The 19734-nt window shown below is 55.6% G+C and overlaps 1 protein-coding gene across 5 annotated transcripts in view; it reads left to right on the top strand.

Moving 5' to 3' along the window:
• The window catches only part of Mgmt (O-6-methylguanine-DNA methyltransferase), a 234236-nt gene that overhangs the window by 47465 nt on the left and 167037 nt on the right, over nt 1–19734 (top strand). For 4 of the 5 annotated variants that reach the window (XM_077105380.1, XM_077105377.1, XM_077105378.1 and 1 more), the window contains one exon: nt 9286–9419. In XM_077105380.1, the coding sequence (XP_076961495.1) occupies nt 9298–9419 (122 nt within the window). In that variant the 5' untranslated portion in view covers nt 9286–9297. Of the gene's footprint in view, nt 1–26; nt 128–9285; nt 9420–19734 lie in introns of those variants that run through there. The other variant, XM_077105381.1, reaches the window with a different exon arrangement.

A 19734-nucleotide genomic window follows, 5' to 3' on the forward strand; every position in this document is an offset into this window, starting at 1 on the left:
CCTCCACAGGTGCCAGGCTGGGAAGCTCTCCTCCTCTAACCTGTGCCCCGGCAGAGGCGCGGAAGCACTGTGTGACTTGAAACCAGCAGCCCCCGTCCACAACCCGCAGGACGCACGGAGCTCCGTGGTGGGTGCCATGTCCTGTCCTCGCCAGAGCCTCAGCACTGTTTCCAGGCAGTCGGTGCCGGAGGCCAGGGATGCTAGAGTCAGGGTCGGGTTCCTGCGGCAGGCCTCGGGCTGTTGCCCCCGCATAGTGAGGTCCTGATCGGAGGCCTGGGTCTGTTCATTTTTGTGAGGGGATTTTTGTGGCTGGGTTGAGCGCCGGGCAGGCAGAGGCTCACCTTGGGTTGTGAGGGTCCCTGCTTCCCTGAAGTCCTCAGATTCCTTATTCCAGTAAATCGCCAAGAAGTGAGTGACGCAGGGTGACTTGACACCCAGCTGCAGAGTGACGCTTCCCTTCTTCCTTTGAAAGTGGCTTTCCCAGGGGACAAGTGGCTTCCTGCTTCCGTGACCCCGCCTGAGGCCGCCCACAGCAAGCCTCCTGTTGTTCCTTAAAAAAAATCGTGATATTTTCCACGTTGTCTGCATTTTGTCATCAAAATTTTTCCTCCACACAGCTGAAGAGCGAGAAGATGGACGGGACGGCACTCGGTGGCTGTCCCCTGCAGCCACACTCCAGGAGCCCTGCACGGGCCCGGGCGAGCCCCACTTGGCATGGTGCATGGCATGTGGTGTGGATTTGCTTCGGTTTGCACAACAGGAAGCTGCCCAAGGAAATGGGCGTTGGTCCTCGAGATGGCTCAGAGCCCTCAGTGTCACCTCTGTCCTCGTGGATGCGTTTCCAGTGAATGCTGAGGCTGTTCAGCCGACCTGAGAGGTGCACACATGGGGGTGGTCCCATCTGGACCACTTCTCTAAAGGCCTGCATCTCCGGGGGTTTCTGGAGCCGGTCATCAAGTCTGTGCACACACAAGTTCTCCGCACTTTTCTCTTATGCTTTGTGTATTTTGTACACCTACGACCCCGTGGTTTGGTTTCTGGCTGCCCCCGGACTGTCCTTGACTGCACAGATTCAAAGCAGCCCTGGGGTGTCACCCCGGGAGTGGCACTTCTGCCTTCTTCGTGATGGGTCGTAAGTGGGTTTTAAATGTGGACGGTGCCAGTTCGTGTCTAGCCTCTGGGTTTTAAGACCAGGGCTGGTTTCCTCAGCTGTGCCCCTCCATCTGTGCTGTCATGTGTCATAAGTGGCATGTTGTTGAGATGACCGGGTGGACTCTAACAAGACACAGGTCTGGCTGGAGGTGTTTCTGAAACCTTGCTGCGAGGGCCGATCAGCCTGTCCCCAATGCCCCAGGTCACAGTCTTCTTAACATCAAAGCACCATTCATCAGAAAAGGGCTGTGCCTGCAGGGGCCATGTCCATGGCAGTCTTGGTGAGGTGTGCCTGCCCACGCCCCCCGTGGCTCCTGGTCTGGGGTCTGAGAGCGGTACCTGAGCAGGACGCAGCCTCGCCTGAAGGCGGCTTCGGATCAGGCAGTGTTGTCGGAAGGCTCGTCGTGTGGTTCCAGTGCAGAGTCCTCCGCTTGTCTGTGCGCGTAGCTGGCTGTGCAGGAACTGATGGGAAACCAGAGGAACCGCTCTTTTCTTGAAGAGGCTTTGCAGTGAGGTTTTGAGCAACTCTGGCTCCACTCCCACTTGCACATCCAGACAGCTGCCTGTGTTGTTAGGCAGACCATTTCTGTCTCACTGGTCGTTGGAGCAAAAGGAGCTGAGCCATACTGGGGCTTCTGTTGAAGGGGACCTAGCACAGTCCCCGGGAGACCCCAGTCCCTTGCAGACCTTTTGGGGGGCCTTTGCTTCTCCCCAGCGTCTTCCTGCCGGCTTTTGTGCTGGGTGGGGAGGGGGGAGCCCTGCGCTTCCCCTGCTGCCCTCCTGGGGCCCCCTTAGGGCCCGTGAAAGGAAGGCAGTGTTTCCCCTCCAGGCTTTTGACACCAGGGGATTTTCCTCTAAGGACAACACTCCCCCGCCGGATCTTGAGTGAGCTGAGGGTGAGCCAGGTCCACACTGCGACCTGTTCTTCCCCGTATTCTCCGCTGAGGGAGGTCGCTGGGCTCGGCTTGCCACGGCTGGCTCTGTTGGGTCTGTTCTGGGTTCTGGGCGGGTCCTCCCTGCACCCATAGGCTCCCACATGATGCAGAGGGTTTGGCCTGATGGAAACTGCTTACTGAGGAGGCAGGCGTCACCCCCCCCCCACCACCACCACTGGACACACTTACTTCTGAGCACTTCTGTGGCTCCAGCTCCTGGCATGGAAGTGGTTGGGAGTGAAAGGTGCAGAGCTGTGAAGATGGTCCTGGGGGGCAGCCCTGGGGGGCGGTTTGGACATGGGGCAGGCCTGGAAAATGGTGAGCGGGGAGGGGAAGAAGACAGTTGCCGTCTCTGGGCCCCTGGCTTGTACTGTGGTGGGGACTGGCCTCTGGTGCCAGCTGCCTGATTCAGAACATTGTCATTTAAACGCCACTCATGTTAAAAGGGAGAGGAAATGAAAATCACTTCATTTTTCGGAGGTCTCCAAATACCATGAAGAATTAATTATTTTTTTTTTTTTTGCCACCAGTTAATGTCAGCCCCTCCTGTGGCTTTAGGTGGGTGCACAGCCCTGTGGGGGGCCTGCAGGCTCTGCGAGCTGGGGACTGAATCGCAGTCGAGAGGTGGAAGCCCAGGACACGCCTGTGTCTCAGGCAGACCTTGTGGACCCCACGCTGGCCACAGCACAGGAAGGCCCTGGCCTGTGGTCCTCTTAGAACCCAGGGTGACATTGTGTGCACACGCCTGTGGCCTCTGCTGTTGGGAAGTGTTGCAAGAACGTGGCTGCCCGCGCCCCACCGGGCCTCCTGTCTGCTCCTCGGGCTCCTAGCTGTGTGCCCACGTTGTCTGCTCCGCAAGGTGGGACTGAGTGGTTGGACAGGCCGTTTGCCTTGGTGTTTTCCCTCAGATCCTGTTGGTGGCCTCCAGGAGGGCAGCCCTTCCTGTGTCCTGGGAGTCCCTGTGTCCTGGTGGTTCCTGTGACCAGGGTGGTCCCTGTGTCCAGGGTGGCCCCTGTGTCCAGGGTGGCCTCTGTCCAGGCAGCTGCAAGCTGAGTTGGAGAAGAGGGCTGGGTGTTGTGCTCTGGCTCTCAGCCCCTCTGAGCAGGCGCAGGTCAGAACCCTGGCTTCAGCCCCCATCATGACCCCCTCTCTGGTGGGGATTGCGGCCTCCCAGGGGGTCCCCACCTGCCCTTCATGTTCTCAGGCCACTGCTGCCACCTGTCTCCTCGTGTCCCCATGCCTGGCCTCACGGCTCTGCCACCCTGGCCTCCGCTCACACTGGGCTGCTCTCCCCACAGTGGCGGGGCTCCCTCCTCTGTTCTCAGTCACCTGGGTCCTCATGGTCCACGACTTGCCCTGCAGCCCTGCCTTGTCTCCCCTCCTCCTCCTGGAAAGGGACTCAAGTTCCTGCCATGCTGCCTCCTCCAGGAAGTCTTCCTGGACCCCAGGCCTCCAGGTCTGGCTACCCATTAACCTCACAGTGACCTCTGGGTCCTTCCTTCAGTCGGGCTCACCACGTCATGTAATTAGTTCACGTTTTCAACAAGTATTTGCTGAGCACCTGTGAAGGGCCAGGCACTATCCGAAGTGCTGGGAATGTAGGACTAGGTCAGCTAGGACGCCTCTGGGCTGGAAAATAAGGAAGTCCCCAGAACCCTGCCCTGAAACAGGTGGACTTCCGCTTCTGACACAAGCCAACGTCCAGGAGTACTTCTGGAGATGGGGTGCCTGGGTGGCTCAGTGTTGGGACCGCCTTCCCTTTGGTTCACAAGCTAGTTGCCATAGCTCCAGCCATCATATCTGCCATAATAAGAAAGCTCGGGGTGTGGATGGTGCCTTCCGCTATAAGTACCTTCAATCCAATAAAAAGAACTCTCAATAGATGTCTCCCTCACTGGCTGGAACCGGCACATATTTGCTACCTGTGTTGGAGCTTGTCTGTTAGTGGAGGCAACATAGCTCAGAAACAGAGTGCACCGTCCTGAGCACTGTTCCAGAAAGTGAAGCAGAGGGAGGGAGGTACCGGGAGGGTGGGGGTGGGTGTCCTAGGAAGGCTTCCTGAGAAGGCTGGGGGCTGGGTGACACGGCCACGTTTCAGGGGACTGGGCCGCAGTACCAGGACCCCAGGTGAGGGCAGGGTGAGGACCTGCAGAAGCTGAGCACAGGGTCCTGGTGAGACCCCAGGGCGGGAGGGCTGCGTGTCGTTGGCTGGGGGTGCACTCCCGCTTGCTGTGTCACTTTATTCAAACCTTCTTTTAAGCTCAGAAACGGTTCCTGCCTCAGTTTATGTGGCTCCGAGAGTATCGACATCCTTTGACGTGACGTCGGAGATTGAGCTCTGTCCAGGGACCCTGCTCTCGCCGTCCGTCCTGCACCAGCAGTGCCCGCACGGGAGTAGACTAGATTTTCCTCCTCGGGACGTGAACCCACTCTTACTGTAGAAAAGTACAGGACACACGGGAGAAGGATTCAGACCATCCTACTCTGCCAGGTCTCTAAGAAGCAATAGACTGAGGTGACAGATCTCTGGGCCAGGCACCAAGAGGATGTAGGACTGGCTTTTTGCAGGGGACCTCCACCTTCCTCCCCAGGGGACCATGAGCTGGTCCCTTTGTAACTTCAGAGGCAGAGGCTGGGCCCAGGCTGATGGCCACTGTACAGCCCTGTCCTGCTGCTCTGCCAGGCTGGTCACTCGTCCCTCACCAGCTCCTCCCAGGCCAGGCTGCAGGAGGGCCCCACCAAGTGTCTGGGCCCACGTTTCCCTAGAACCCCCGTGTCCCCAGCTCTCCCAGGAACCGCCTCATGCCTGGCCAGCTGCCTCCGTAATTCACATCTCTCTGGACATGGCTTTCTGCAGGGTCTCCTCTGAGCACGGTCCCCAGTGTGGCTGACCCCTGCCTGTGGTTCCATCACTGCTCTCCCTGCCCAGCAGTGGCCCATTTCAGTCCCCTGCTTGCTGTGGACATGGTGACCCCAGGGTTGCTGGAGAGCCAGTCCTCTGGGCCTGCCTCTTGGCATCTGGGGCTCGGAAGCTGGCTGCCACTGGTTGACTTGCCTAAGTGGTGACCTGGTCTGGTGAAGGCCACGGAAGATGTCATCATCAGCACCCGTGGGGGTTGGTCCCAAGGGTTTGAGAGAGGGGTGTTGCTGTGCGGGGTGTCATGCTCACACAGCTCTGGGGGAAGGGTCCCTGTCTAGCCACTGCCTCCACCAGCCCATGGCGTTACGCATGTGGCCCCACACATACCTTGCTGAGCTGGGTGAGATGGCTTTGCTGCCTGGTGATTCCATGCTCCTGAGGCCCCGCTTTTCTTGCTCCCAGCTTCTAGCTCCTGCGTGTTCTCCCTGGTGTCTGTGATACCCTCCTTCAGCTCTCAGGCCACCCCCTCTACTCACTGCAGTCCCCAAGGGACACATGCCATACCTGCTGGGGCCGCCCTGGGCTTCTCATCCCAGTGGCCCAGGGCAGGTCCTGGGCATTCACTGTCCCCTGAAGCTTTGGTCTTCCTCCACCTGTGGAGGACCGTGTGCAGATGCTCCGGCGTCCACAGGAAGAAGATGGTGTGCAGGTTTCTGTGGCTCTTAAACTCCTGTTCTGGCAGGGCTGATGTAAAATTCTGCTGAAATTGCTGCCCTTCTTTGTGTGGCAGGTAGCACTGGTGGGTTAGGGTGCATTACCTTTGACTTGCGAAGTTCTGCTAATGGGCTTGGAAAACTGAGAGTCCCAGTGAAAACACAGCCCAGCCAGGCAGTGCCCTGAAGAGCTGGCCATCCTGGGAGGCTGGTGTCACCTGCTCCGGGAAAGAAGGCTCTGTTTTGCTTCAGTTCTGTTTAAACTGTCACAGGGTCTAAGGAGTCTCTTTCCTCGCCTTGACCTAACTTAATGTCCAGCTGATCTGACACGGACAGTACGTGCTCACTCACGGCTTGGGTTTTCCAACTCATCAGTTTTTCCAGTTACAGACCCACTGCCCTTTCTCGGTTTTTGGCCTGATTTGGATGAAGCCTCTGGTTCTGCTGCCCCTCCCCTAGCTTTGTGCCTGATTTGGTATGTTCTTGTGGCTTCAGGTGGCCTTTGCTGGTCGGGAGCTGGTTCTTGGTGTCCTCTGGATGAGAGGTCATTCTGGACTACCAGAGCTGGGGCGGTGGTACTGGGTGTGGGCTGCACACTGATGCTCCTCGAAGGAATTAAGGGGTGGGGGCAGCATCACAGGGGCCGGTTGGGGGCAGAGCTTTGGGTCCCCGGCACTTGCTGGGTGGTAATGCCCTTTGGTGCAGAGCTGGCCCTTCCAGGTCAGGCAGTTCTTCATTTGGCTGCACCAGTTGAGCCGGACACTCCCCAACTTCATTGTAAGTCCATCACCTCCCAAGTTCAGTCAGTGCCGTCTGTGGTCAGAGGCCAGCTATTGGGCCTAGGGCTGACCACCCTGGGATGTGCTGCTCCCTGTGGGCCGAGCTCCTCCCCCACAGGGGAGCTCCTGGGCTCCTGCGCCCCTCCTTCACCTCCCTGTCATTCTCCCCCAGTTACCTCCTCACAGGCCTGCTGGACACACTGGAATGTGTCCCCTGGGTGTGCAGACTGTGGAGAGGGCAGAAGGTGTGTCCTGTGCTGGGCAGTGTGCTGGCCCCAGCCTGCCCACAGGGAGCAGCACACAGAGCCCTGGCTTGGCATCTCCGTGAGGCAGTGGGAGGGTGCGGTGTGGTCAGGCATTCCTGTTCTTGTGGTAAGGATTTGGGGCGAGGAGTCTGACCATGCTCAGTTGGGGTGCTCCGGGTCTCAATGGAGCACTGCTCTGGGGTCCTTGTTTCCTATGGGGAAGATGTGGCAGTCCCTTCTCTCCTGGGCCACCCTGCCTCTGCCACTCTGGCACAGATCGGCTCTGGCTGGGCCCCCTCTCCAGGTCCAGTCTTCTTCCTGGGACTTGAATCAGGAGCTGGTGACAGGGATATAGGGCAGCAGAGCATGAGAGGGTGGCAGTGCTGTCACATCCTGTTTCCAGGGCAACAGTGGCTCAGTGCCCCCCAGGTCTGCTGTCCATGGATGGCCCCACAGATGTTTCCCGAGGCCGGCTCTGGTGAGGCTGTGGCCAGTGTCCGGGCCTGCTGTTTCCTGAGCCTGCTCCTCCAGCCTCCCCAGAAGTCCTGGGGGCCTTTGGTAAATTGCCTCTGCTCCAGCTAGCTGAGATTGTTTCTGATGCTTGGCATCAGGATCATGCCGGGGTCGGGCGGGAGCCCCAGCTGGTGGTCACGCCCATTGGGGTGCTGCTGGGAAGCAGAGCCTTAAGTGGGATGGGAGACTGGGCTCTGCATGGGCTTCACTGGTGAGTGAGGCAAACACTGACCGGGTTCTTGCTGCAAGGCTGCTCATGCACGGCTTGACCACCTGTGCAGAGGCCCTCTAGGAGGGGCAGGGCCTGCAGCTCTCGCCCTCCCCGAGTCCTTTTTCTCGGAGCAGTGGATAGGGCCCGTGGGCTGATGCTATTGGCCTGGTCTAGCCCTCAATGCAGACAGCTGATCTGTGTGAGCACTGGGGGTCCAGCGCCAGGTGGGCAGAGGAAGCCCAGGTGAGGCTGCAGTGAGGACGATGCTGCCCCGTGCAGGTGAGGGTCCACGAGGGGCTGCAGGTGAGGGTCCACGAGGGCTGCAGGTGAGGGTCCATGAGGGCTGCAGGTGAGGGTCCATGAGGGGCTGCAGGTGAGGGTCCATGAGGGGCTGCAGGTGAGGGTCCACGAGGGCTGCAGGTGAGGGTCCACGAGGGCTGCAGGTGAGGGTCCATGAGGGGCTGCAGGTGAGGGTCCACGAGGGCTGCAGGTGAGGGTCCACGAGGGCTACAGGTGAGGGTCCACGAGGGCTGCAGGTGAGGGTCCACGAGGGCTGCAGGTGAGGGTCCACGAGGGCTACAGGTGAGGGTCCACGAGGGCTGCAGGTGAGGGTCCACGAGGGCTGCAGGTGAGGGTTCACGAGGGCTGCAGATGGAGCTGTGGGGATGCAGGCTTCTCAAAGCACAGGTGTGGGTGGGGTGCGGGGGGCAGGGATGGGAGGCACTCTGTGCTGGGTGTGGGTTGTGAGTGGCACCCGTGCCCTGGAGGCAGCTGCCCCTCTGTGGAACACAACAGAGAGACGCACTCTTGCAGGGTGGTGGTTTGGACGGCTCATCCCAGGTGGCTCTAGAACACAGAGGCGGAGGCAGCCAGTGTACACAGCTCCTCCCCCCAAGTGTGGGCTCCGGGAGGTCCCCCGGGGGAGGGGAGGGCGAGGGAGAGGGTAGCCAGGCATGGTGGGTGGGGTCACGGGCGCATTCTGAGACTCCTGAGCCTATAAGGCAGTAGGAAGTGAGTGGTGCGCTGCCTGTTTCCTGGAACTGAAGGAGGAACCCCAAGGGGGTGGAAAGGCTCCTCTTGACCAGGTGGGCGCTCTACCCCGGCCCTTCCTCACTCTGCATCAGAGTGACTTCCATAAAACACCAGCCTGGACTCTGTCACTGGCTTCTCACTGTCTTTGTCTTTAGCTCTGGGTTTTCTGACCAAAATTAACTTCAAACTTGCTAACAAGGATGCGTCCAGAGCAAAGCCGATGCATGTTTTTCTGAATGTAAACTGAGCTCAGAGGGGCCCACCGTCTCAGTGTCCCCGCGCCCGGCCTTCGCCCAAGCCTGCTAGCAGGTACCCGCCCGAGCAGGGCTGGTCTCCCCATCTCTCTGCACGACTGCAGGCCTCGTTGTGTTCTTTCTGCTGGGCCAGGGGCCGCACCTGGGCCTCGGAGCCTCCGGGCCTCTGGTATCTCCGAGCATGTCCACCGCTGAGCCAGACCCAGGCGACCAGACTGTTTGCCTGTTTCTGTCCTCTGGTTGTCCTCTTAGGAAAGCCAGGTTACCTTAGTTTTAGGAACTGTTTGAAGAGCTTGGCCCAGCTCGGCTTCTTTCTACCTTTGATGGGTTAAAGATGGGGGAGGATGAAGAATGCAGTAATTAAAGGAACGTGAGCAGAGGGTGGTGTTGGTTGGCTGCTCTAGGTAGTTGAGGCGATTTTTTGTCTTGAAAGTGACTGTTGCAAATGTGACACATTCCAACCAGGAGGAAGAGACCAAGAAGACATGGGCTATGCCCTGTGTGTAGACAACTGGTGCTTCTGCTGTGCGTGAGACCAGCCAGATCCTTCTGCATGTGCTCCTTACTTGACCTCAAATCTTTTCTCTCTAGGCACTTGGCAGAATGGACAAGGCCTGTGTCCTGAAGCACAAAGTGCTGGAGAGCCCGCTGGGGAAGATCGAGGTGTCTGGCTGTGACCAGGGCCTGCACTGGATAAGGCTCCTGAGCCCAAAGACCTCCACTGAGTGAGTGCCACCCATTGTGTTGGGGGGGGGGCACCAGCTGAAAGCAACCAGTGTGACTTGTTGGCCTCAGGGTAAGGGAGCCCCTGCTGCCAACAGCCATTCCTTGTTGTCTGCCCCCACAGCTTGCCCCAATGCTCCATCTCAATTAACATCGGGGCCTAACCTCTGATTAGTGGCTCCAGGGCATTGGATTCACTATACCTTCAAGGAGGGGTTGATTGAGCATTGATTCTCTAAGGCATGTGCTGTGGGGATGTCCCTGGGAATTTGGTGGCTGGATAATACGTGCCTTATCTTTTTTTAAACCAGACTGGGATTTTGGTGAACAGGCCCGCTGGGTGAGGTCTGTGCCTCCTCTGTGGGAGGCAGTGTCAGGATCCAGGCCCTCTGGAGGCAGTGAGCACAGCCTGCAGGGCTGCAGGGCCTTCAGCCTGACCGGCGTCACATTCCCAGGGGATGTGTGTTTCTCTTGCATGATCCTCACCGAGTTTCTCTAATTGTAGAAACATAAATGAAAAGCGCTCTCTAACGCTCTGTTCTGAAATGCAGCGTTTAATTTCCTCCTTTCATTGACCGAGAGTCGTGTTAAAATCACAGTTCCCGTTATTCCTGACAGAAGGAAAAAAACCACCCACTCTTAGGCCCGGTGTTGTCTTAACTGGCTAATAAACACAATGCCAAGAACATTAGATAAAGAAAATACATAAGAAACATAAAAATTGACTTTAATGGACCCCTGTCAGAGACGGCTGTAATGAGCACGAGTGTGGTAATAAATATCAGTATTCCCCCCACCGTCGGGGCTTTTCCTGTAGAGCCGCGTGTTACAATCAATATAGCCCTTTTCAAGACTAAAAAATAAGCGAACCTTTGAACTACATGAATATGCTCTTCAGTCTATGAGAACCATCTGGCTCCCGTGATCAGAAAATCACAGGCACCAAATAATTTGTAGGGGAAAATGTCATTTTCTTTCTTTGCATGTTCATTTGCGCAATAAATCACAGGAATTATGGGTTGGGTCCCCCAATCCCCCTGCTCCCGCCTTTTGGAGAAAAGGCAAATGTCCTTGCAGCAAATTTGGGGAAGAAAGTAAAAACCGGGTGTTATGAGTTAGGTGTGGTTAAGAGCCTGCTGTGGACTCTCGGAGCAGCGTGCAGAGGCTTGATTGCGAGTTTCTACTTGAGTCTTGTGGCCCAAGTGAGCATCCGATTCAGCTGTGAAAACAGCCGCCAAGTAGTTACCCTTGTAGAAAGGTGTCCTGGCCGAGCGGCTGGGCTCCTCTCCGCTGCCCTGGGGTCTCCAGGCTGTGCCCCTGCCCTAGTGCTACAGGGGAGAGAAGCCAGGGAAACCGACTCTGCTCTGCCTTTCTCTGGGCCACCAGGCAAGGGAGGCCACTGTGCGTTCTGGCTAAAGCTAGAGCCCTGTGAGCAGGCTTCAATCCCCAGTAACCCCCACCCCCTCAAAAAAAAAGTTGAATAGTATAAACCTGAATACTCAGAATCACGTCTCAACATTGTTATTTTAAAGTGTAAAATTCACATAGTGAAGTTTCTATTTTCAGTGTATAATTCATTGTTTTTGATGAACATTTCCAGCTATAGAGCCCTGCCCTAACCAAGATCTAGAACGCTCCAGAAGGTCACCTTGTGCCCCTTGAATCCATGGTCATTCCTGTTAGTGGGTCATTGGTCACGTCTCTTTGTAGACGCCTGTTCTCATTTCTTTCCCTCGAACTCCAGGGAGGGGAATGGCTGGATCGAATGGCGAATGTGTTTGGCTTTGTAAGAAATGTCCGGAATGTCCCCGAAGCGGCCTTGCTGTTCCACAGCAGCACGCCGAGGTTGCTGCCCCTGCGGGGACTGCCATCACGACTGGAACTCCGGCCTTCTGGTGGGTGTGCTGTGTTGCCCTGGGGTCTTCATTTGCATTCTAAGTCTCTGTCCCTCTTGAGTCCGGCTTGCAGAGGTTTTTGCCACTGATTTGTGGTTTCAGACACAAGTCCTTGGTCACATCCGTGAGCTGTGGTTTTGTTTTTTTAGTTGCACATTTTTTTTCTGATAGACTCTTAGTGCGGAGGTTTTAGTTTTTGAGAAATTCAGTTTGTTTTACGTTTAGCAGTTATTTTCTTCAAAAAATAGTTCTCTGCTGTAATTTCACCACCATCTTCTCCTACAGTTTCTGAGAGCTTCATCCTGGTGGTTCTTTTTAGATGTGTGACCCATCTTGAGTCATTTTCTCCTTAGTTATTCAGTTGTGTCAGGATTTGTTGAAAAAGCCCCCAGAGGTTCCCCACCGCCCATCGTGCTGAGAGCCACAGCCAAGAAGGAATGGCGCATGGCAATTTCCTTGTCAGCCTACCCAATGTTGCTTAGAGGGAGGACTCTCCATTGTGGAAATGGGCTTGCCTTGGACCCAGGTCATTTGCAGTGACATTGCATGAATGTTTGAGAAAGGTGACCCTGCTCAAGGACCAGGGTGGATCCGGGTTTAGGGAGGATCCTGCTGGATTAGGGTGGGTCCAGGTTTAGGGTGTATCCTGCTGGGAATAGGGCGTATCCTGCTGCCTCAGGGGCCCCGTTGAGTTCTCGCGGGATTCAGAGTATTTTGGGATGCAGAGCCCGGTGGAGGTGTGGATTTTCCCCAGAATGTGCATGTAGAGTGCCGGTGACAGTTCGAGAATAAAGAGTTCCTGTTGAATCTACAAGGTGTGTGGTGGCTCGGTTATTTTGTGCCCAGCCAGACTGCGGCACCATCGGATCACCACGGTGCCTTTGTCAGCCAGCTGGCCATGAGCACGGTTCCTGTCTGGGCACCACTGCTGGGCACACCCATGCTTGTTCTGTGCCAACTCATGTTGACTTGACCACGTGGCTTGGTGATTGGCCTTGAAATCGGGGAGGTGAGTCCTCAGCTGCTTCTGAGGTCACCCTGGTTCTAGGCCTAGTTGTCACATATTGCCTCCAGAGTTAGGTGCCCATCTTCTTGGGGTTGATGGAGAGCTGTGTGTATCTGTGTTTTGGAGGTTGACATCTCTGTTGAATTTGTCAACTTGTGACATGATTTTCCTGTTTGGGTTCTCTTTCATTGTCCCCAACAGTGTATTGCAGTTTCTAGCCTAGGGACCTTGCATGTCTTTTGTGAAATTGATTTTTAAATACTTTACTATTGACGGTCTTCTAAGTCAGTTTAAAACTTTTATTTTTAAATTATTGCTGCTGGTTATGACAATTGATTTTGTATGTTGATCTTACTCTCTGGGATCTTGGCTAGATTCGGTGCAGTACTGTCCACCACTGCCCCAACCTTGCCTATAGTTTTACTTTCTGATGTGTGCTACCCATCCTCAGCAAGGGTCTAAAAATACTTAGTAGAAGATTCCAGGAAGAAATGCTTTAGGTGAGGTCTCATGACAGTCTGTAGACAGTTGCTGCTGCATTCTGCACGGATGTGAGCCGTCCGTTGTCCAGCATGTCTGTGCTGCCTACCTGTCAGTCCCTCTGAACAGTCATGGTTATCAGACTGACTGGTGGTGGTGCAAAGCTCATATTCAAGTAACCCTCAGTTTATATGGTGGTGGCTCCAGAACATAAGAGAAGCAGCGCTGGAAACACAGACCTGGGGAGAAGCAGCAAAGTGCTTCAGACACCTCACATCACAGGAAGGAGTGAGTGCCATGTAGTCGGAGACCATGTGCATGTGACTTACCTCACGTGCGTTGCTGGAATGGTTCGTTTTGTGTTGATGTCACCATGCCTGATTCATAGATAAGACTTTATCAGAGGCACGTAGATTGAAGATGGTGTGTATGGGGTTTTGGTGCTGTCCAGTGTCGGGCGCCCACTGGGGTCTTCATGGATCCTCTGGGTGGGCAGGGCCTACTGCTCAGTCGGCTCTCCACCTCTGAAGCTCCCACATCTGTGGATTCAGCAAATGGGGATAAGAAAAACTGGGAAAATTGTATCTGTTCAGAACACGTGGGCTTTTCTTCCTTATCATTCCCTGAACAGTGCATTAGACCAGGCAGCATTTATGCTTATTAGATATAAGTAGTACAGAGATTTACAGTGTACAGGGGTGTGTGCTTGGGTACATGCCTATGCTACGCCATGTTATGTAAGGGAGGAGTGTCCTTGGATTTAGTGTCCTCGTTAGTCCTGGAACAGGTCCCTGGGGTCAGAGGGACTGTTCTGGGGTTTTGCAGTTCCTAAGGGCTCCTGTAGTCTCTGGTTTGTGCAAGGGGAGTAGGCTTCTCTCTCTACCTTTCAGGCACTGTTAGACCCACCAGTGGAATGATGGGTAAGCAGGTGACAGTGGCTGCCCCTCCCTGTCCCAGTAGCAGGAGTGTCCAGTATTTCCCTAGCTGGGTGGGTCCACCCTTTTGGGTTTTGAAAGTGTCAACCTCAGGTTGAGGGTGCTTCCGCAGTCCACTGGGCTTTGCCATGTGGTTTCTCTCGGTGGCCACAGGCCTTCTCTTCTGCACTCTTCATATGTGGTTGAATGAGTTAATTTTGGAATGGTGGACCTACCCTGAACTGCAGGACTGTGACGCCTCATTCCACACGAAGGTCCTGGTCTGAGTTCAGGATGGGGTGAGGGGGCAGTGCTCCTCTTGGTTTGAGAGTGAAGGGTGGGACCGGCATGGTTTCCCTCCTGTTGTTGGGCAGGTCCAGCTTTGCGGACAGGGTTTCCTGTTGTGGAAGCTCCTGTGACCTCTAGGGGAGTCGGTGCCACCTCTTCATCTGTGTGCTCTCTGGGCCTGCAACCTGCTACCCTCTGACAGCTGACCCATGGCCCAGGACCGAGAGTGGAGCACTCTTTCCTTCCTCCAAAGCCAAAGTGGGTAGATGGCAGGTGGACCATTGCCACGTGTCTGCAGCAGGATTGCATTTGCACTTCTGGACAGGTCTGATGCCCATCTCAGGGTCAGTTACCTATATGTGTGGCTTCGTACAGCTGGTTTGTTTTATGTGGCTTATAGTAGTCACTTACCTTTCCCTTCCTGAAATGTAACAAAGCCTCAGTCTGGAAAGTGGCATAAAGGTCTTATGGCCTCCTGCCCACATCAGGTCTCTACTAACCACCTCTTGCATGGAGCTGGTGGCCGTGGCGGGAGCAGGGCCTCGCCCACGCGTCATGCTGCCTTGACAGCTTCACCTCGTCGTGAGCCTTAGCAACAGGAGCTCTGTGAGGGGGTCACGTGTGTTACTTCTGTGTGCTATTTTGAGACTTGCTCAGTGTTCCACCAAGTTGATTGCAGTGTTTGATTACTTGGAAAAGTCAATGGTACAACCTGGAGGAGCAGCAGGTGAGCCCAGAGGATCGTGGGTGCTGGAGGGAGCCAAGTTAGAGGATTTGCTTCTAACTTTGGTTCGTGTAAACCCTTTAGTCGTACAATACTAAAAACATGGTCTGACCAAATGACAAACTGAAGTCCTTTAGTGTCTTGAAAATTTAAAAGTGACTCTCAAGCTGTTTCCTGCCTCTCAGGCCTCCGCTGGTGTCCTGGGGGTGTGGTTCCTTTTGGACTTGCACATCCGCCTCTTGGCGTCTTGCTGGGTGGCCCTGGCACAGAGACCAGGTGGGAGCACTCAGGCGAGGACTCCCTCTCCTCCAGGGACTTGGCTGGCTGTGGCCTGAGAACTTAGCCCAGCAGGGCCTCCTGCTGTTCCTGGAGGCTTCTCAGGATGTTGGATGCACGACCACTTTCACTGCTCAAACATGCCAGAGTCTTTGCCCATGCAAGGAGGGGGACAGCTGAGCTCTTCTGAAGGGACGCAGGCTGGGAAGTCACCAGGTGCTTCCCTCCTAGCAGGTGGCTGGAGGCACCTTCTGTTCCTGTTCACATCTTTCCCTCATCTATTCTGAGACTCAAGTTGAGGCGCCTTGAGGGTCTGCATCCCTGCACACACGACTCGCCTCATGCTGGCGTGCGCCTACTCTGTGCTCTTTCACCTGGCGATGCCCGGCTTAGACGGCACCTCACACCCACTAGCCACGGACATCTTCCTGGAAGCTGACCTCTCTGGCAGACTGGGAAGTCTTAACGCAGCTCCTTGCCGTGCTGTTGCCCATGCTGTGCCGAGGAGGACAGGGCCTCCCGAGGACACAGTTGGAGAACACCCAGCAGAGACTCACCCGGGAGCCACTGTGCGTCCGTCTTCCTCATGCAGCGGCCTCCGAGGTCAGGCCGCTTCTCTCCAGTGCCTTGAAATAATGATCTGTGCTGCATGTGCTTCCAGATGTGATGGTTTCCTCAGGATCCTCCTTGAGGGCTTGAGTGTCCTGTGAGGAAGGCTTCACCAGCTCTCCTCTGCACTTTGATTCATTTATGGTATTGGGGATTGAACGCAGGGCGCTTAACCATTGAGCAACATCCCCAGCCCTTTAGTTTTTGAGACAGGGTCTCACTAAATTGCTTAGGGCCTGGCTACATGGCTAAGGCTGGCTTTGATTTCGCAATCCTCTGCCTCAGCCTCCTAGGCTGCTGGGATTATAAATGTGGCTACCACACCCAGCTGTTATGTTTTTTGTGGTCTTGGGGATTGAAACCAGGAGTGCTCTACCACTGAGCTACACCCCCAGCCCTTTTTATTTCAAGATATTGTCTTGCTAAGTTTTCCCAGGCTGACCTTGAACTTGCAGTTCTCCTGCCTTGGCTTCTTGAGTCAGTAGGGTTATAGGTATGTGCTGCTGTTCTGGCTCATCTCTGAGTGGAAGGCCCCTGCGAGCTGGGACCACCATTCTTGCCTGGGTGCCTCTGTTCCTGATCAGTAGCCCCGTCAGTGTGAAGGATCACCCCTCCTGTCTCTGATGAGAGGGATAAGTTATCAGTAGTGAATAGGGAGTTGGTTTTGTGACTTACGTTATTAATAATGCAAAATGTGCATATACTTCATGCCAAGTGCCAGGCTGTGTCCGTTAGCAGCAGATAGTGGCCTCGTGGACTTGATAGCTTGGAAGACAAGGTAGGAAACCCAGGGTGTCCCTCCATTCCACTGATCCTCAGGAGAGATCCCTCCTCCTGCAGGGAGGGTCCTGGGCAGGCACACACAGTTGCACCAGTGGTCTGCAGAGCTGGGTGATGGTGCAGCCTGTGGGTGGCTGCTCGGGGTCTCAGCCACAGGACAGGACTTGATTTACTATTAGCTGGACTCAGAGTGTGAAGGCCCTGGCCCTGCAACCCCAGCCCTTGAACCACTCGGGAATGTGTGTGACTCCTCAGGTTGAGTTGTGCAGATGGATGGCAGGTTATTTCTGGCTGCCTGGTCTTGGAGCATCAGCTTCCTCTCCCAGGATAGTAAGCCTCATGTGACTTCCCAGCTTTTGTCCTCTGACCTGCCGCCCCCCAGCCCGCTGTTTGGCCTAGGGCTTACCTGAGGTCAGGGTAGAGGAGGGACTGCCTGCTTCTGATCACCGTGGTCACAGATTCAGACCCTCACCTTCTGCAGCATCTCAGAGGACGCAGAGTGAAGGGTTTGTTCCCATGTCATGGCTGTTGCAGGGAGTTGAGGACGGCCAACTCGCATGCCTGTGTCCATGAGTTAGACGTCAGTGGCCTATTTAATTCTGAGTCTGTCAGGATCCTCTTGGAAGAAAAGGATGGCTGAAGGATGGTGACAGATGTGTGGGCTCCAAACAGGACCAGCTGTCGGCCCAGGATCTGCTGAAGGTCACGGAGTGGGAGCACACCGTAGGGAAACAGCGGTATCCAGCTTCAAGCAGGGAAGGGTGGGTCTTGCCTCTGAGGCATGTTGGAATCAAAACCCTTAAATCCCCACCCTTAGCCAGGAGCCTCCACCGAGGCTTCTCCTGTGTAGGAAGGTCGGCCGCTCTCCCCGAGCATCGTCTCCTTCATCTGGCCTTTCCCCCCTCCCAGGAGGAGGGCACCTGGAGCGGGTACGCCCAGTCCTGAGGAGGAATCACACCATGTGGCATGCTGTCCACTGGAGTTGTCGTCCCCAGTGCTCAGCCATCGAGGGGCACGCTGTCAGTCATGGTAGCCAGCATCTGCACACACCTGAAGGTTAAGGGGTGCTGTTTCCTGCCTGGGCCTCCAAATTGTCCCAGCTGTGGCTTTTGCCCCCAGAGAAGGATCGAAGTCTTGTCAAGGCTCGAGGGAGGTGCAGTGTGGGGCCTGTGCAGGGAATCTCCCCGGGGCTTATAAGGGCACGGTGGCTGTTTCTGATGGAATTGGCCAATAGTGCCCTGCCCCAGTGACTCTGCGGGGCCCTGTGGAGTTGACCCCTGCTCTCTCTGCCTACAGTGTGGACAGCCTGGAGTCCATAATGTAGCTGCCCATGCTGTGGCCCCTCTTGTTTGGGTCCGTTGAACAGGTTTTGAGCCCCAGCTTGCTGCCTTGGGTCACCTCTGCCTGCTGCTCCATCCTGGCTCCAGTCCCATTTGGTCTTGAAGATTTGGTTAAAATAGCCTTTTTCAAATTGTAGCAAAAGGAGGTTGAATAAGCCCTGTAGGGCCGCACATGGCCTTGATGGCAAGATTGGGACCTCTCCTGGCCATTTCATTTTCTCTGTGTGCCAGATGTGGAGGGCATCAGGCAGCAGGGATGGAGGACTTGGGGGAGGCCCCTGCTGGGTGGCACCGGCCTCATCCAGCAGCTCTTTTCCAACACCACATCCTCAGGACACTGCCATGCAGGTGGTGGTACCAATGTCACTTTATCACTAAGAGGAAAGGCTGGCGACAGGGTCTCAGGAGGTTTGGGGGAGGAAGTAGTGTTCCCTCCACGTGAGCTCTGTACCAGACTGCCGCACTCGGGGCTGACCTCCTGCCAGATGGTGTCTGTCCACCTGCGTCTGAGCGTGGGGCTCCCGAGACAGACCTGATGGAGCTCATGGTAGTGCCAGGCAGGACACCCGTGCTGATGGCTGGAGAGCACGCCCACGCCCTCCTGGTAATGTCCAGGTTGGAGTTTCAGGAACAAGAGTGATGAGGTAGCCTCTGGGTGGCATTTGCAGGCCCACTGCCTGTGGTCACACTATAAGGCCACAGCGTGCTCAGGGCTTGTCTGGCGACCCCGTTCTGCTGGGAGATGTAGCCTGAGCAGGAGGGGCCTGGCCTCTGATGCCCTCCTCCCAGCCATTGGTGCAGCGTTCAGGGCTGTCCACCTGCTCCTTGGTCCCCACTGGGATTTGGTTTCCACAGTGTTTTCTTATTGTTCCCGTATCTTCAGCATTGTTCTGATGTTTAAGCTATCTGAAGCTCGTGAGTAAGCTTCAGTTTGTATTTTGAAAATTTTAATCATTTAAGCCCTACACTCTGAAAATATACTTGGTTTGTTAAACTTGTGTCCTTCTAAAGCTGTATTGGTAATTAGGCTCCCTGACACCAGCGTGCAGCATAGCTCTTGGTGTGATGGGTTCAATCTTAAATTGAGTTCGAGGTTAAGTGAGTAGTTTTTTAATTAAATGGAAGTGTTGTCTTGGGGTCCATCTTTCTAGAATTCTTACTTCCGAGTGCTCTGTCCAGTGATCCAGGCAAATCTTTCATCTGGAAAACATTGGCAAGAAACTTAGGGTTCAGATCTCCTTGTTTCTTCACTCGTTTTCTAAACATGCAGGTGCCTGCTGTGTGTGTCACCAACCTTGTGACAGGTCCTGGCTGGGCACTGGGGACGGACTATATGGGCAGGAATGTGCAGCCGCAACTTGCAGGGGGCCCATGCCCAGCTCGGGCAGGCCCAGGGCCCAGAGGCTGGGTCACTGGATGTGGAGATGGTTGAGTCCATAGGGATGGGAGGCGGTGTAGACGATGAAGGGGCAGCTGCAGAACAGGTGGGACCTGCTGAGTTGGGGCCGCCTCAGCTGTAGGCCTAGTGGCCCAGGCACCCGAAGTTGTTCAGGGCTCAGCAGAGAGGGTGTGTTCAGAGCATCTGGGCCCTGGCTTGGCAGGGAGGAGGCACCAGAGGGACCAAAGGGAAACGGAAGAGGAGAGGACGGAGTGAGCGGAGCCTGGAGGTCAGGAGGGGAGCCGGGCGCCAGCCCCTCCCTGGACTCCTGGGTGAGCAGTGTTCACTCAGGTTTTCTTTAAGCCCTGGCTCCTGGCGGGCTTCCGGAGCCACGTGTCCCAGCTAGTCACTTTGCAGATTTGGTGTTCGGGTGTCACCTGAGAGGTGTCTGCTCGCCATACGTCGGAAGTGGAGGTGGTTCTCCTTCCAAAACCAGCCACTCCTGCGGGGGGACCTCACCTGTAGCACCAGGTGAGGTGTCTCATCGCTCTTCTGTGTCTCCTTCCAGAAGATCGATGCCCTCGCCCAGTGCTGCTGGACCTCGAACACCTGTTCACCCACAGCTCC

Source organism: Callospermophilus lateralis, chromosome 15 (assembly GCF_048772815.1).
Source record: "Callospermophilus lateralis isolate mCalLat2 chromosome 15, mCalLat2.hap1, whole genome shotgun sequence".
NCBI lineage: Eukaryota > Metazoa > Chordata > Mammalia > Rodentia > Sciuridae > Callospermophilus > Callospermophilus lateralis.